General features: G+C 37.2%; 1 protein-coding gene across 1 annotated transcript; it reads right to left on the bottom strand.

Annotated features, from left to right (window-relative positions):
• Nucleotides 1–78: 78 nt before the first annotated feature.
• On the bottom strand, nt 79–17,755 carry BORA (BORA aurora kinase A activator). Its single transcript, XM_063149425.1, has 12 exons — nt 17,660–17,755; nt 16,910–17,080; nt 15,752–15,858; nt 13,423–13,468; nt 11,939–12,020; nt 10,653–10,718; nt 9,872–9,928; nt 8,128–8,345; nt 6,687–6,840; nt 5,019–5,617; nt 4,516–4,647; nt 79–3,046 (listed from the first exon to the last, which is right to left on the bottom strand). The coding sequence occupies exons 2-12, from the start codon at nt 17,063–17,065 to the stop codon at nt 2,861–2,863; spliced, it is 1,803 nt and encodes a 600-aa protein (XP_063005495.1). The 5' UTR covers nt 17,066–17,080; nt 17,660–17,755; the 3' UTR covers nt 79–2,860.
• Nucleotides 17,756–17,917: the final 162 nt, after the last annotated feature.

Genomic DNA, 17,917 nt, shown 5'->3' with positions numbered 1-17,917 from the left:
ACAGTTTGATAGAAGTCAGCACTCCTATGAATTCTCTTTAGCACCTCAGAACTGAAAGAAGTAACTGAACAACGTAGGTATTAAAAAAATGTCTTTATTTTGTTTCACTACTCAATTTACAATTAGACATGTTAAAGGACTCTCATTAAAACTACTTAATATAATGTAAACAATGACCGTTTTGTGCAATGTGTGCCAACCAATGCATTAAGAACAATTACAGAAACAGAATGGTCAAGTGATTTCCATGGTAATTTGCACAGCAGGTTTCTTCTACAAATCAGTTGTACAAACATAATAAAAAAATAGGCATGTTTCCATAAAATAAATATTTCCTATCTAACTGAAGACTACAAAACAGGACAAAAAATACAGGCAATCCAGGCGGGAGCATCCTTAATCACTTCTCACATTCACCCATTTCTACTCTTACTCTTTTCTTAGCTTTAAGAAAATACTAATACAGGTTAAAATTAAATACTTTAGGGAGTGCTTTTTTACTTGTGAATACTTCAGAAGACTCCAATCATTTAACATATTGCGAAAATAATTTAACAACTTTGTTAAAAAGTAAAACCTAATCTTAAATTATACATGTAACCCAGAAAAATTCAGAAACACATCATAATTTGGGATACCCTGCTTAATGTTCATTAAATTTACATTACTGTTTTAGTAATCACAATTGAAAAAATAAATTCTTTCTATAGTCCTTTTAATTGATGTTAAAATTATGACGAGAAACAGAAATGACACAAGGTCATACAAAACTTTTAAATCTCAGACAAAATTGTATCTGCTTTTGAGTGACAAAGCTCAGAAGCTGAAGCTAAGAACATTTTGAAGGCCCTGTTCTATAAAATTTGTTTTCCAGAAGTCTGAGTTCATCTCCTACTTTCAACAAAATTCATTCCTTAACAGTTACCAATTCAGTGTATTTCCAGCTTCTAGTGGAGCACTGTGTGAGGACAATGAAACAGCTAATACAGGACGCCAGATTCCATTACTGTCAATCCCATATGCATTACAGAAAGAGGGATTAAATACTTCTGTACTTTTACAGAAGTAAAAATAATACACATCATGTTTGCTCATTAGATTTCTAAAGTAAACTTTTTTATATTTATTTTTGCAATGTGAGATCTACAATCAAATAATGTGGACAGGCGTTTCCCTTTTTCTTAAATGCACTTTTCAGAAAGCCTTCACTAGGAAATTATTAATGGAAGTATTTCAAGAACTGTTCTAGTCAAACAACACACAGCTCTCAGGTCTAACACACAGATTTTAATGCCAAGAGATTGATTTTAATGCCAAGACAATTCTGTTCACACCTCCCCTTTTGAGATTTTTTTTTAAATGCTGTCTTTCCTTCCAATTTAGATCTGACCAATATGGCCAATAGGTTTCAGTCTTAGTGTGCCGATAGCTGCTCATCAGCCACTGTCTGTCGCTTTGGTACAAGCTTTTCTGTGGGTTGTGGAATAGGACAGAAAGCACAACTTCCATCCAGTATCCTGGGACATCCTTGCCATGAAAAGAGATGATGACTGCTTCACCTGGAACACTTGTTAGAATGGACTTCATTTACATTAATCTAATGAAGTTTACCAGAGCTCTACATAAACAGAGCCCAGAAATATCAGTGTATCCCTTATCTCTTCTTTCCCTCTTGGTCACTAGGGCCACAAGATTACCATATGGATTTTTTTCCCACTATTCACATTTATAAATTCCAGAAGGTTCTTTTAAACAAATACAAGCAAATTCAACTAAATCTGATTTGATATACAAAGGGAGTTCTGGGCTTCTGAACCCCCCTCCCTTCAATCCATCATTTTAATTAACTGATGGTTTTCTTGAAAGGATCAAAGGTTTGCTTGTATTAATACTTTTGGTAATAAATGGCATGCAAAAGGTAATTATTTTTTAAGGATTTATCTAATAATTTTGGTAATTTCTGTAAGAAACATAATAATACTAGGAATTAAGAAAGGCTGCATCATTTTCTTAGTGATAATTCTGAGACCAATGAATCTTATTGCACCTTCTTAGGTTCCTTCCAAAGAGTACCAGAGCATCAATTTGGACACAGTTGTTCTTCAGAGACACTGGTAGTGTCAGCTGATCAAGTTTAATACTAAAACAATTACCAAAGCCACAACACTAGCTTTTAATTTTAAGGTAATCAATAATACATTTTACTTAAACCCAACTAACATCACAGATTTCTGTCAAACCAAGGAAAAAGCTGTTTAGAGAATTACTAAACAGCTTCTTTTGACATAAAGCTCATTTTATATTTTTAAGAGAACTAAACTTGGCATTTGCTCTCATCACACCCCAGCAGTTCACGTCTGTCCAGTGACTTACTCTTGGTACTAGTGGTAGTATTTATGAAGCCACACAATATATGTGGTTGGAGAAAAGCAATCCAAAACCAGAACAATACCCCTTCCACTTTTCTTTCCCATAAAGAAGAATGTCCCTCGTGCCTTTAGGAGGGACAAATCTTCAAATGTAAGTGATTTTGCAGTTATACTGGTTCCTATGCAAGTTATCTTAGGCTGCTCATGGAATCCACCCTAGTCACAGAAGGAATACAATTCTGAAAAAAAACCCTGTTGTTTCTCTGCACCAAATCTAGACACTTTAATTTTCAAAAAGGATCACTTAATGACGCTAATAAATTCTATATAAGACCTGAAAAATCCCACATTATTTAAAAACTTCCTTACTATATATCAAACAGTTTATTACATTTGCATTAGAAAAGCAAAATAGTATATATAATCCAGGTAATTGAGGTCATATGTATAAAATTTATTAGAAACCACAGATTAAGTTCTCCATCAGAAAACTACATACCACTTTTGTGAAATCCCCGAACTTGATTTTCATTGTTATGATTCCAAGCAGAAATGCTGCAAGTTGCATTTTGACCAAATACTGTGCTATGTGTTTTGGCTTTTTGAAAACAGGATTGCTTCTCTGGAGATTTTGTTCTCAGCAACTGATTGTCCTTATGGCTTAAAACAGAACACTCCTAGGTGAATATGAAAAAGTTAGTTTTAAAACAATTTTAACAGAAATTCTCCAAAAGAAACAAGATCCAAGATAACAAACTTCAAGTACAGTAAATTCAAGTATAGTAAGTACTTAAGTACCAACTCTACCCTTCTGAATTGAGAAAGAAATGAAGTAAGACATTTTCTCTACACAGATATTTGAAACATGCTGTCTGCAAGAGCTACCTCATTTCAAGGGCTCACATGAATTTCTGAATGAGCCTGACTTGAATCTTTCAGCCAGCAATACCTGTGCTTTTTTGTTTTCATTCCCTGGGGTTCTCAGTTGTAAGATCTGAATGAAGCCCTTAATGCCTTCACACTTTACTCCTAATCTAAACAGTAAAATTTGGCTTAGTCAGGACCCAGAAGTTGAAGGACTAAGAGTGGGAAAAGGCAGCTGTGTGACATTGGCAAGTCCCTCTAGGATGGGCTTGATACCAGACAAGTGATTGTGGCAGGTACATGCACACATAAAATCCATGTCCAAGAGAGTGACTGGGGCAGGAACTTAAATGAGTATTTCAGAAGTTAGTGACAAAATATCTATTGTTCTTGTAAGGGCGCATTTGACCTGGTCTTAAATGAACAGTTTAAAATTTGACATCAGTGGTCTGTAAGATACCATCAGTCACCACTTCCCCTTGGCAGAGAGGTGGCTTTTAGCATGTCACATCCAGAAGTGAAGTCAGGGCTGAATGGGTTTGCTTGAGGTTTTTCTATAATCTGGTACTAATGGTCAGTACTGGCTCCCCTTGAAGGGCTTTCAAGACATAGCAGACCATAAACTACTAAGTTTGTAGCATCATGTGACCATAATTACTGAGAAGAGATGATCTTTGCTCTCTTCTCCAAAGAAATTAGCCTTGCTTCCAAGTCTCTGGAAGAAGTAGAACTCTTTCCTATCAGTCACAGGATTAAGAGGTTGGGAGCTTTGCTAGACATGTATTATCATTTGTAATGTGTTTTTCAGATAGGTCCTCAAAGGGTTTGTAAAAAGACTGTACCCATACAGAAAGTTTCCCACTAAGTCAGCATGCCAGGTATGGTCTAGGACTCAACACTAAGTTTATAAAAATTAGCAGCAGACAATTTTTCTCCAGAAATGTCCTTCTCCACAGGCACATGCTTAAAACTTAGCAATAAATGAAGCAGCAAGAACAAAAGAAAAAAAAATTATAGGCTGACTACAATAGTCATGAACAGCATCGCTACTACTATTCATGCATATACCTCAGTTTCCTCCAAAGCCTTTGCTTTTATCATAAAACATTTTTTTTGCCAGTTTAAGATATTTGTCCTGCATTTATTCAATACTGTCTCTGAACCGACACTACATTAACATCTTTATTATCATCTGACAGTTTCTCCCCTCAGGCTCCCTGAAACCAAATAAAATGGGATGCTTTAGATGGGAAGCCTATCACTTTTTAACCACAAATCCTACCTTTGTTCTAAGCAGCTGAGATTTATTCTGAAACACAATAGTGTTCACATCATTTTCTTTGCAACTGTTTTCAGCCCCTGCAGTATCCATAATGCTGTTTCCACAAGTCTGTGTATTGTAACCACTGTCCACCTGAAACCAAAAAGCTGGGCTTGAAAAATGTAGTCATTTAACACAAATAAATCCCTCATACACCCGGTATGATTTGCATTTGTTTAACCAAACTTAATCCAACAAACCAACTATGACCAGTTAATAACAAAAGCAAATTGTTAACAGCATGAGTTTGGATCAATTTAAATATACTAATGTACATAGCATAGCAATTATTTTTGTGTTGCTAACTCCACCCAAAGAGGGAATGAAGGGAAGGGATAAAAGTCACAATACTGCCTGGATGCCATATCCAATAAGAGAAAATAACAATTACTTCCAGATTAGTATACGTATTCCAAGTTATGCTGAGCTCAGTTTTACAGAGAAACCAAAAATTGTATTTTTACCTGAATACTACTGTTGTCACAAGGAATTGCGCTGCTTTCTGCAAGAGGTGACATGCACATGCGAGAGCTTTCAATACTGAAAGTAATGCCTGTCATAAAGCTGGTCATTGGTGTATTGCTACTGCCTGTTGTTTCTTTCATCCAAGTGTTTTCCTCTGACACTTCAGCTGCATCAGCCATGTCCACAGTATTATTTTCCTTTAAGCCTTCTATGTCCTGGAATGATGACAACCTTTGATGACAACCTTCTGAGTGATCTGGTGCAATAGACACAGTTGCCACCACGAGATGTGTACCGTGTCCAAAAGTATCACTGTCTTCCTGATGTACCTTTATTCCATTATCCATTTCTGGGAAGCGAGCTTCTGCTGGAGAAGCGTTTTCCTTGTCCTCCTCATCCTCATGATTCTCAACAGCAATTGGTATTCTAATGACAGAAGTCTGATATTGGGCAGTTCCTCTGCAGGCTCCAAGTCTCATAGGAGAGCAATTTTTAATTGGAGAACAACCATCTATGTAAGGACTTCTTGTACTTGGGGGTGTCATCCTACTTGAGGAAGAAGGAATATCTGGAGAACGAAATGTAAATTTTCTTTGGTCTGAAAAAAAATGAGCAAAGTTTAACTTCACCTGATACCTGATAGAAAAAACTCATCATTCTCAAGGCCCTGCAGTCCACTGAATAATTTATAGCCAACTACAGAGAATTTCACTGACTGTTGCTTCCCAACCCAACCAAACAAGCAAACCCAAAACCAAACCTATCACCCATACGTACATTTTACCATGGTATATGGTAAAGGCAAGTTTTTATCCCACCAAATTTCTTTTCTATGACATCATTTGCTGTACTGGAGACCTTGTATTTTTAAATGCTATTACTATACAGTATTCAAAGGGAAATGGGCGACGGCTGGTTTAGTTTATATAGTCCATTAGTCCCCCATTCATTTTTCCTAAACAAATGTCAATACACAATCTATAGGCATTTAAAGTTTTTGGCAGCAAAGAAGTTTAAGATCAAACAAGTGAGAAAACACCTGTGCAACATTTATATATAATGGTGTAAAATACCATTAATCAAAATGTGTCAAAGTCATGTATAAATATGTGTAATCATGCCAAACCTGTACAAATCACGTATAAACAAGGCATTAAGCCTTACCAGCTATGGACACAGCATGAAACAGTGACATTTCGTAGAGCAATGAGGACATAAAGTGTTTGTGATTTCTTCATTAGTCATTTCATTTCAAATAATCTTCATGATGGCATGATTTGAAAGCTCAAGCTAAACATTCTTTGCCCATTGATATTAAAATGCTTCAGGCTGGGCCAAATCAGAATTGTAATCTGACTAAATTCAGGCATGTGGTTTTAAAACCCCTCCTACAATAGATTAAATTACTTTTTATCTTTTCTTTATTCTTATTGGGTCTCAGTGCCTTCTTCTGAAATATTTTCCCTAGTTGATGAGTTGCAAGCATATAGATTTCATTGTTTCACATATTCCACTGCTGAACAGCAGATGTGTTATACAGGAGACTGCTGGTCTGCCAAGCACAGAAACATCTCTCCGAAGGAAAAACGTTCCAGTAAGAATTTAGAAGTTTTATAGTAAAAATCTATTACTCAAGATAGAGTAACACATATACAATTAAACCATACCTGAGAGTGGTGTTTTTCTTATGTGAAAAGCAATTGGTGAAAAAGCAGGAGAACCAATATGTGCAGGAGACCCCTCTGAAAATGGGGGACTGGTTATACTTCCTAGACTATAGGCTCTTGCTCCTCCCTGAATAGGACTTGATGAAAACTGACCCTTCACAAAGGACAAAGGGGAAAAATAAATTAAAAAAAAAAATCATCAAATCCACAGAGTATTATTTTCATAATGTAAACTATGGCTAACATGTATATATAAAATTGTTCTAACTCAAATGCTTAATATGGCAGCACTGGAAAGGACTAATGCTTTAAATGACAATCTCTAGTTTAGCTTAAATATTCCAATTGCAGCTCTTCACCTGGACCTTATGCCTCCACACAGGGGAAAAGAGCAATGGACACCAACTGCCACTTAATACCAGCTAGGACTATTTTATCCACTATACTTAAGAACTATGAGAAATGTAAATAGAGAATTAATGCTATCTATGTATCTAGTCAAGTGTTTAATGTAAACTTCTTACTCATATCACTGCAGATAAAACTCAGTCATTATTTATATTTTAATTTAATCCAATCTACTTAATTCAGCAGTAGATACAAAAGTGTTTCTCTTTAGGAAAAGAGAATGACCTTACTTAAGACTATCATGCAACTAAACAAAAAAACAAAAACCAAAAAACCCTCCAACCAAACAAAAACAACAACAAAACCCAGACCAAAACACACTCCCTCATCCACCCATCACTTTTGGCCCTATAATTATATTGTAGGAATTCTTTACTAGGTTACCTTTTTTTTTTTTTAAGCTACACTATGCTAGTGTAGGTAGGTTTTTTCCATACACTTCAAACCACCCCACAGATGAAAATCACCTAAACCATTTTAGCTATGTCCACATGGGGATAAGATTCATCTTGTTTAATTTAAAAAATGGACATTTTGTTCTGTGTTCTAATAAATGTCTAATTATCTGAAAACTCTGGCCAATGGGAAAGAAAAAGGCATATTTAGCACTGCACTTCAAAGATCCACAAATCATTTCTTTCACTATAAATGAGCTTATGAGATTTAAAGGAAATATAATTATATCACATGTTCATATCAACTGTTATTGTAGGCAGCAATTCATGGATTTAAACAGGACATTTTGTAGACACATTTTATGGGCAAAAAATGTTTTAACATGCTTTCAGCAAGTCTTTTGTATGTTTTAGTTCCTACTCCCTTTTCATAACAAAATTAAAACATAATTCCCAATACAAAAGAAAAGCAGCATAACAAAATAATTTGAAATAATAAAAAGTCAGTAATTTATTCTTTCAGGACTTTTGTTCACATTTTTTTTTTTTCAGAATTTGGGGGGGGGGAAAAAGTTTTAGTCTAACTCCTACTCTCCCATAAAGTACATCTGACCCAGTCTACAAAACAGGCTACTTACTGAACTAGATGTGTCCAGGGGGCTTCTGCACCGAGCTGGAGATAATTCTATGGAACAAAGCACTCCAAGTGGCTGACTACCACATGGACTGTGCAAAGAAGGGGACAAACATGCAGATACATTCCCATTCTCTTCTAAAAACAGCTTTCTTCTGAGTGATGAAGAGCTCAGATTTTCCTGAGACTGATCTGCAAATTCATCAGTTCTAAAATATTCACCTGGAAATGTGGGGAAAAATTGTTTCCAATACAAATGTAGAAAAAAAATATATTCCATTACAGGAATTAAAACATTTAATCTAATTAAATTAAAACATCTAATCTAATTTACCGATACAGCAACTAATTAATCTGTTTAGGCACCTATCCCAAAGGACTGCTTGTCATCCCTACAAAAAGTCACCTCTGTCTACTAAGGGTAGTTCTGTCTATCATCCCACAATACTAAAGTCTGAACTTAATAAAATAAAAACATTGGCTTGTATATACTTATTGATCTTTCTCCAGAACTGTACTATTCCTCACATTTGAGCTGTCAAACAGGGATTATTTTACTACCCAAGCAAACCTAGACTCTTTTTCAGGTCTCCCATATGCTCTGATGATCTTCATGATACACCCAGAGGCAAACCAGATTAGACTTAAAAAAAGTACAAGTAGTTAGCTGTTTACAGTAGGAAAGCATAAACTAAGACCCATTAAAATATGCTCAGGTTTACTGGATTATTTTGTTAACTTTTTTTTTCTGTCGTTCTATTCTAGTTGGATATTCCCTGTAGGAGAAATTTTTCATCAACTCCCAAACTATGCATTGATGGAAGCATTTGTCAAGACAAAAAACAAAGGCAATAAATATGTTTTACTGGCCCACAGTCTGAATTTCAGCACTGGGATAGGAACAGGCAGCCAAAATGCTCTGAGCTGGCTGCACCTACTATTTCTACCCATGAGCTGTAAGATCAGCCCCTTCCAGCCCCCTTGCCTGAGAAGGTGGCAGCAATTGCTTGATGCAGCACCTATAATCAGACAGTTAATTTGGGCTCCTGCCTCCTCACTCTGCAGTCATGGCTTTTTTGCCACCACACAACTTCTAGTACCCACCATGGTACAGTAAAGCCAGAGTTACAGCTCAGCTTTACTCAAGGCAAGGTTGATCTTTGAGACTCCTGGCTGGCATCTGTACAAACATCTCTGGTAAGACAAATTACTGCTCTGTTTGTGTGGTTGGGAGAGAACAGGCTCTCTAGAATCACAGAGCATCCGGAAGGGACACACATGGATCATTGAAGTCCAACTCCTGACCGTGCACAGGACCTCCCAATAGTCACACCATGTCCCTGAGAGCATTGGCAAATGCTTCTTTAACTCTGTCAGGCTGGGGCTGTGACCACTTCCCTGGGGAGCTGTTCCTGTTCCCAACCACCCCTGATATTCAACCTAAACTGCCCCTGACACAACTTCAGGCCATTCCCACAGCTCCTGTCAGTGGTCACCAGAGAAAAGTGACCAATGCCTGCCCCTCCTCTTCCCCTCATGAGGAAATCGTACAAGGCAATGAGGTCTCCCCTCAACCACCTGCAGGCAGAACAATTTCCAGTCATGCAGTAACTGCCTATTTAGAATACATAAAACTTTCATTCACACATGTAGTTGTCAGTATTTCACAAGACAAACCCAGCCAACATTACAAAACCAAGTTTTCTATTTAGACATTCATAATTAAATTTCGGTATTACATGACATACCTAGTATTTTCTCTAAATTAAAATCCACTGGCAAGGACAGTACTGTCTGACAAGCAGCTGCAACAAATAAAACCAACAAAATTAGCTTACAGTGATCTTTTGCTAAAGCTGTAGAAACAAAAATTCACTTTCAAATTGCATTGCAATTGAGGTATTTAAATTACAGTTACAATAAGGAAAAGTGTTAATTAAAGTACGATTCTGATTTGACAACACTGCATGCAGCACACTGGGCTTAGAGATAAAAACCCAAGAGTTTTAGGAATGCCTCTTTAGAGGCTTTTAACTGAGAAGAGAGGTCTCTGAAGAAAGGAAGGATTCAAAATGAAGTTGCAGAAAAATCAAAATACCTTGGGGAAAAACAATAACTATTTATCTAAAATGATACAGTTTAAAAGATGTATTAGGATTTCTGATATTTATTTGGCATAGAAAATAATCATGATTCCCTAACCCAAAACAATCCAGCATATTAAAGATTTTTCAAAACTGTAATTTACTTATAAATCTGAAGCTCACATTCACTTTTTAATCCAGAAAAAGTAGACACTGAGTTGGAAAAAATGCACTCCACAGTCTACAGGGGACTTATTTTTCTACTTGAAAAAATACAAGGGAGTAAAATAGAATTAAATTCCTATGAGAATGGATATTAAAAGTAACAGAACCATACAGTACAGTAACCCTAAAAAACAAATAACTTCCTTTTGAAATTAAATATCCATCAAAAATGCATTATTTTTGTTCAGAGAAAGCCTGTAATTTTAGGCATTTTACTCACCATTGCTTTTCCCAGGCTGCAAGCTCATCTGTCTTCCAATCGGGGAAATGTTATCTATATCTATGGCTGGAAAACATAGAACTTAAATTTAAACATGAACTGCACATAGTTCTGAAATGTAGCAACATTAAGTCAAAATACATAATGCAACCAAACAAAATTTTTGCATCAATGTTTGGAAGAGATCAGAAAGGAGTACTGAGAAAAAATTACCATTATAGCTATCAAGAGAATTTCAGCATGTTTCTATTCAAAAAAAGCTTAGTGAGGTAGCATCAACATTGCCCAAAACTTTGTCTCCTCCTGTCTCTACATGACACAGATTTAAAACAAATTAGTTCATGCTTAGCTAAACAGGCTGTGTCCAAGTAAAGCACATTTCCAGAAAATCATTCAGTCTGGACTGGAGAAAAGTGAAGATACACTTCTACTTTGTTTTTATGCAGCTGAAGAACACATTAGACTATTTTCTTTCTCCATTCACTTTACCAGATTTCAGATTATGCCTTATGTTCTCTGCCCTTAAAGTGATCATATTACAACTGACAATTAAAGAACTATCCACAAGCTGCATTTCCTTGATAAAAAATTTAACGGCTTAGCCTTTTCCAAATCTTCCAAGAGTCTCCACTCACTTAAGACTTTCAAATCAAACAACAGGGCATGCAAACAGTACTTTATAGCTCACATTTTTCCATCTTGTAATCAATTTGTTTTGTATTCTGCTGGTTATATATAAACTTCAATAAAAGCATTAAGAACAAAATCTAACAGTGGCATAAATGAAACAAATTTAGAAAACACACCACCACTAGTGGCAGTGAGCTAGCAGGATGACAACAGGAATTTATGCTGCTAATAAAAGAATACAGAATTCTATTTCCAATATGCTTTATGGTGAGGAAAGCAGATGGAATAAGAGGACATGCAAGTACCTGAAGAAAAAAAGTGAAGTAGAAGACTTGGCTATTACTGGTATCAACATAGTTGATAGTTACAGATACAAAGTTATGTGTGTAAATTAAAATGCTCGCAGACTGATTATTAATGGAGAAAAAATTAAGAACAAGGACAAAGAATAACAAAAAGGAAAATTATACAATACTTTCAATTATTTTTAATTTTTAAACACAGAAAGCATTTGGCAACAACAGCTGAAAATCAATCAGTTGCACCATATTTTATCCCAAGTTCTTAACATTTAAATTGAGGTTGAAAAAAAAATTATGCTTGATAAATTCTCCAAAAGCTGTATTATATTGGGTGGACACAAAAAAGCAACTTACATTTAGTTGAATTAAACTGAGAAACTTGTTTGCCTTCATGTTCAGTCCAAGGAGAAGGAACGATGAGTTTTTTTGTGAAAAACTGGAGTGGAATAAAAACAAACCATCTCAGCACTTTTTAAAATTTTCAACTTTAAATTTAGACTAGTACCCTGAACAAGAAAAGAAAATGTAGAACATTCCATTATTGTAGGCCTAAAGAGGTTAAAGAAAAAACAATTTGATTTGAAGACCCCTCTGCTCTTGATGACCCATAGCACCTCAGATCTTTCAAGTTTGCAGAGTGAAAACTACACACAACTTTCACTTAACAGTAATTACTCATTTTAAAAACTGAATTGTCACTACCACGCTTCTAGCATAGTAGTTTAAAAATAATTAGTTTTAAATTTTCAGTTTGTTATGTTTTATTTTGACAATTGAGCGTTTCACAGAAGTGACAGACACTGCAGTAACAGTCAAAGTGAGAAGCCTCTTTGGCAACATTATTAGTGTCAGTGTATTTGGCTAAACTGGTTAGGGGTAAAACACTTTTGAGTACAGGCAGTTCAGTCTTTTCTGTGAACCAGAAACTGTCTACCATCACAGCTGCACTGAGAAACACTCCGATGCTGAGGAGACAAACACTATTACAAAGCTTCAAGAAACACATGGCAAATCTTGTTCTCAAAAATATGCAAGACTCAAAAGTAAATGAAAAAAACTTAGCTTGAAACATGCAGCTATTAAAAGTATAACTTTTATCAGAGACAGAGTTTCAAGCTGTTCAGCTGTATAATCCATTAGGTTATACCTCACAAAGAGGAAACACCCTTTTTAATGCAAATTTAGAACACAACATCTTAGCTGCAGGTCAACTACAGAGCTCTTTTATGGAACCATAAAACATTTTTTGTTTGGAGAGCCAGAAACTGATAGACCTGCCTATCAGAGACTTATTTTTTAATTGAAAACAACATTGGAGATTTCTGTAGCAAATATTTTTAACATTTCATTTTTCCTTCTCTGCTAGCCAAATGAATAGTGAAAAACAAAATGAAAACTGGATGGGAAAATACAAGCTACCAGAATAAAGTCTTCCATCCAACAAAGCAGACTTTGGAAGAATAAAAAAAAAAAAAAAAAAAAACCACCCACAAATTCTCCAATATTTCAAAAAATGCAGTATCACTCCAACTGTTACTGTAAACCCCCAAATTCACAATTGCTGTTTCTAACCTGAAGTTAGTAAGAGTTATATTACAGCTACATTACCACTAGCCAAGAAAAACAAAATAAAAAATCTCTTGTTTTGACCTACATGTGTTCTGAAAGAAGAGGGGAAGAAAAGGAGTGTGTGGATTGCCAGCTACAACTGCAAGGGATGAGGGTGCAAAATTACTTTTTTACTGAAATATAGTAGGCTTCTGGGTTTTGAAGTCCTGTAAAAGACATGAATCTTTTCTGTAGACAAATCAATGTTTGATAGCATGAAGTTTTATTACCTCCTCAATAGCTTTTTGCCTTCTGTCTTCTGTCTCCTTATCAATTCTAAGTAACAAATGAAAAACAACTCAATTATCAAAACCATCACATAAGAAAAATATGCAAAGTCCAGACATATAATAAATTTACAGATTTAAGAGGAACTTAATAAATTAAATTGCACTAAACCCTAAATCTTATGATGTTTTTATTCTTACACGCAGTGATCTCATACATAAATTTAGAAATACAAATGGACTTCTCAATTCAGTTGATTTGAAAAATATTTGTACCATTTAAAAGTACATAATAGCAAATAGTCTGTTTACTCAGCCAGTCTGGACCACCAAAACTCAATCATAACTGATCTTCCAAAATAATTTTATATGAACATATTTTACTATTAAAGCTATTCACATGAGATTAGACTTGCACTATAAAACCAAGCAGACTAAAAAACAGAGCTGTAAGGAATTAAAGGGCAACTGAAAACACTCCTGGAATTTGCACACTCAAATTCCTGACACAGCCCACTTTCCTAGCAGAGAGTTCTCTCTAGTCAAATACCCAGTCTGCCACAGCTTCTTCAGTTTCAGTTTCTAACAATGACTATATTTCCTTGTGCAGCTTTTAACTTAGTTTTTAAAAAAATATTGTAGTTACTTCATGATGTTTGAGATTCTATATTTCTATTTCCTCTAACAGTCACCTTCAAGCCTGACTTTCAGTTACTACAGTGTAATTTACTGTAAAATTTTTTGAAACTTATAAACGTTCATCATTTTCTTAGCTGAACCACCTAATACTTTCATTCACAGCTCATATACCTGAATTACCCTTGAATAATTTTAGAAGTCAGTCAGATAACACAAGCACATACAGATGTGACAAATACATAAACTCTCCCAGCTCTCTCTTTCATGTCTATCAGACTTCAAATATTTCTGCAGTGTTTGGACATGCTGCCTTCAGTAGCATCTGCCCAGATGATGCTAAAGTGATAGATCTATGAAGGCTCTTGCAGATTATTGTACCAAAAAACAAGCATACAATCCCTGTGGATTCATGTATGTGCATGCACTGGACACAGCAAATCTACACATACACAAACTAGCCTCTTTCTAGTCACAGCAGATGGTTAAAAAAAATGAACCACAGTGATTATGAAACATTGGGACTGGCTGAAAGGACCCACTGAGACAATGCATGTTTGTATCTATAGGCCATGTCACTCATCATCACTGAACTGTCACCCAAGTCAACTCCATTAAAGCAAGCTTGTCTGAGTAAGGTTTCAGAAACAATGTAATTAACTCCCTAAAAACATTAGGCTTAAGGCCTTAAAACATATTAAAAGCATTAGTCTGAAAGCTACTGGCTGCTAGAGAAGGACAGGAAACATTAAGACCTGGTGATTCAGATACAGCAGAGGACAGCAATAGTCCTACAGGTCTTATTATTCAAAAAGAGAGCTGTAGGTTCAGTCCGACACTAAAACCAGTAAGTTTTTATGATGAAGGTGTTGAAACACTGGAACAGGTTGCTTGGAGAGGTGGTAGATGACCCATCCCTGGAAACATTCAAGATCAAGGTGGATGTGACTGAGCAAGCTGATCTAGACAGGACATTATTCCTGCACTGCTTCATGCCTTCAGGAGCAGTTCCTGCTGCAAGTTTGTATCTGAGAAATGCTCAGGAGAGTCTACAGGGGTCACCATTAAGGTTCTCCCTGGCTACTTTCACTTGGCACTCTCTACCGCTTGCATGTAAAATTATCCCTCAGGATAAGTTCCAAATAGCAAGACTGTTCTACCCATCCATTTTCCTCATGCAAGTTATTTTCAGAGAAGGGAAAAAAAGTTGAGGTAAGGTTCCCAAACTACTTCAAGTAACTAGCACTGGAGCCCCCTCCTTCACATTAATCTGGACCTTTGAAAGACTGCTGGGGCTTCCCCAGCTAGTTTCCCCAGCACGTCTGCCCTTCTGCAGGAGCCCCAGGGGCCAAAGAAGCCTCACTGTGGAGCACTCTGAGAAGATAAACTGTGTTGTAACAAGGAGCAGAAGAGGTAGTGTGGTAATGATCACTGGCAAGACATTTTGCTTCCACTAGCTGCTTTTATCTGGCTGTCTTCCAAACTGCAATCAGAGTGAATCAGCAGCCCTTAACACTAAAAGGAAGCAACACAGAGGTAGCCTCATCTAAATATTACATCCACATCATGTAAAAAACTGTGGAAGAAGATTTTAATAAAAAGTCTTTAATGCTATGCTGAAATGTTAATAAAGCATAAGAACAAGTGTACTAGTATTAAAGATAAGTTAGCTGCATAAAAATAAATTGTAAGTTACCTAGCACGGCTCAAATACATTCCTTGGCGTCGAATGTCTTCCGAGTCTATTTCCACAGGATTTATTAGAGCAAGCTGATCAATAGACCATCTGAATTTTCCTGGTGTCTACAGAAAGAAACAGGCATCTTAATGTATGCTATTCTAAAGAGATAAAAATAAAACCCCAGGAGCAATACAATCACAGCTTCCATATAGTTTCTGTCAAAAGCAATCAAAAGTGTTCCTATTTAAATGATCTACTCTAAAATAAAGTAAGTCAGTCAGGCTTCTTATCCTGCTGGTAGCAATATTGAAGTGGAAGATTACAGCAGGTACTTACAAACCGAGGTGTCAGTTTCTTCTGAATTCCTACACACAGTTCTACTAAAGATACATAACTTGGGATGAACTTAAATTGCTTCTTCAGTCCAAACTGTGGTTCCACAGAAACTCAGTATCCTAACCCAAGTCATCCAAATAATAGAGCAGTCTTCCTTTCTCTTCCCATTTCTAAGACCAGAGCTGCAAATGCCTGCACATTCTGCAATGCTTCCCTCATAAATGCCATACACAGGGCACAACAAAATCCAATTTAGAAATAAGAAGCTTCATGCCTTTATTTAACCAAGTACTGTTCAAATATATTTGGAGAAGTATCTATCAAGTGAGTCTTTTTAGTTTCATTAGTAGATTCACCTCTACTGCTTCTCAGAAAATAATTTCAACTGCAAACTAGTATGTAATTTGCAATGAAAAAAACAGTCACAGATACACAAAATCATTGACTTGAGTACACAAACAGCTCACAATATCAGTGCAATTTGCATAAGTTTTTTTTTTGCAACCAGCCTACTCAGCGTCTAAGTAGAAACTGGTTTTCTGCACTGTAAGTAGGATCAGAGTACCACATCCAACAACTAGTCTTTATCTACTTTCTACTGGTTTTAGCACTCAATCACTAATATCTAAAGAGAAGATAAATTTAGGCAGGGAGGAAGACTAAGGGAAAATATCAGTATTTAAAAGCAGCACAGTTCTGTGAAGAGAAGGAACTCCAAATGTCACGTATGCTAAGTACCAAGTTAATGAAGTACACTGAACAAAATACCCCTTTTAATGCATTTGAAAATATTAGCACTACATCTGTACAGTTACACAACTAACGACTGGATCTTACAGATGAGGATTTCGTTGACTTAAAGATTGAAGGACTGGAAACAATCTGCTCCTGAAGAGTGTAATAATCGCTGGGACTTTCAAAAGGATTCAGGATTGTGACTCGTCCTGGAGTTTCTGGCGTTATCTGCATTTTAGCTTCTTCTGTATCACCCATAATACTAAGCTATACCTGAAAAACAGGGAGAGCAAAATTAGGAATAACTAATCGAAATCACACTTTTTGACATTTTAGGGCCACCCTGAAGGCTTTGGGCAGAGAGAATTAATCATTTTAAAGCACCAGCAACATTTCAAAAACTAGGTTAGCTATGGGTTGGACCTAATGGCATAAAGTTGATAAATAAGGCTGGCACAAACGACTGCAAGCAAACAGAAACTCCGAAAACGAATTAAGAAAGAACATGAAAGGAGGGGTTAAGAAAAGCCAAGCAAACACCCCAACAAGGGCAGAACAACAAGCACACAAGACAAAAACCCCAAAACAAACAAAAAGACCCCAGCTAACACCAGAAGTGGCCGAGCCGCCCCATGGGCCGGGGCAGCACTAACGGCCCGGGCGGGTCCCGGGCGCTAAAACCGCCCGCCCCCCGCCTCAACGGGCCGGGGCAGCCCCGGGCCTCGCGGGGCTCCGCAGGAGGCGCCTCCCGGGTCCGGCCGCGACGGGAACGGGACCCCCGGGGCAGGCAGCCCCGCTGAGACCCTCCTCACGCTTCTCCCCGGGACGGTGCCACCGCGCCGAGCCGCTCACCGCTCTCCCAAGCCCCGCCGCCGAGGAGGCGATGCCGGGTGAGCCGGGAGCGCCGGGAGCGCCGAGGATGCGGGCACAGCCACCTGCCGCCGTTATCCGGCCGCAGCCGCCGCCGCCGCCGCGCCCCTCCCGCTCCGCCGCGCCGGGCGGCCCTTTAACCAGCCCCGCCTTCTTTTCCGGGCATTGACCAATCACGGAGCGCGCCGTGCACGGTCGGGCCAATGGCAGGGCTGCCCCTCTCTCGAACGGGTCAATCGG

The sequence above is a fragment of the Melospiza melodia genome, chromosome 2 (genome assembly GCF_035770615.1).
Source record: "Melospiza melodia melodia isolate bMelMel2 chromosome 2, bMelMel2.pri, whole genome shotgun sequence".
NCBI lineage: Eukaryota > Metazoa > Chordata > Aves > Passeriformes > Passerellidae > Melospiza > Melospiza melodia.
Note: the sequence above shows the minus strand (reverse complement) of the source record. Positions and strands in the feature narration are given on the sequence as shown.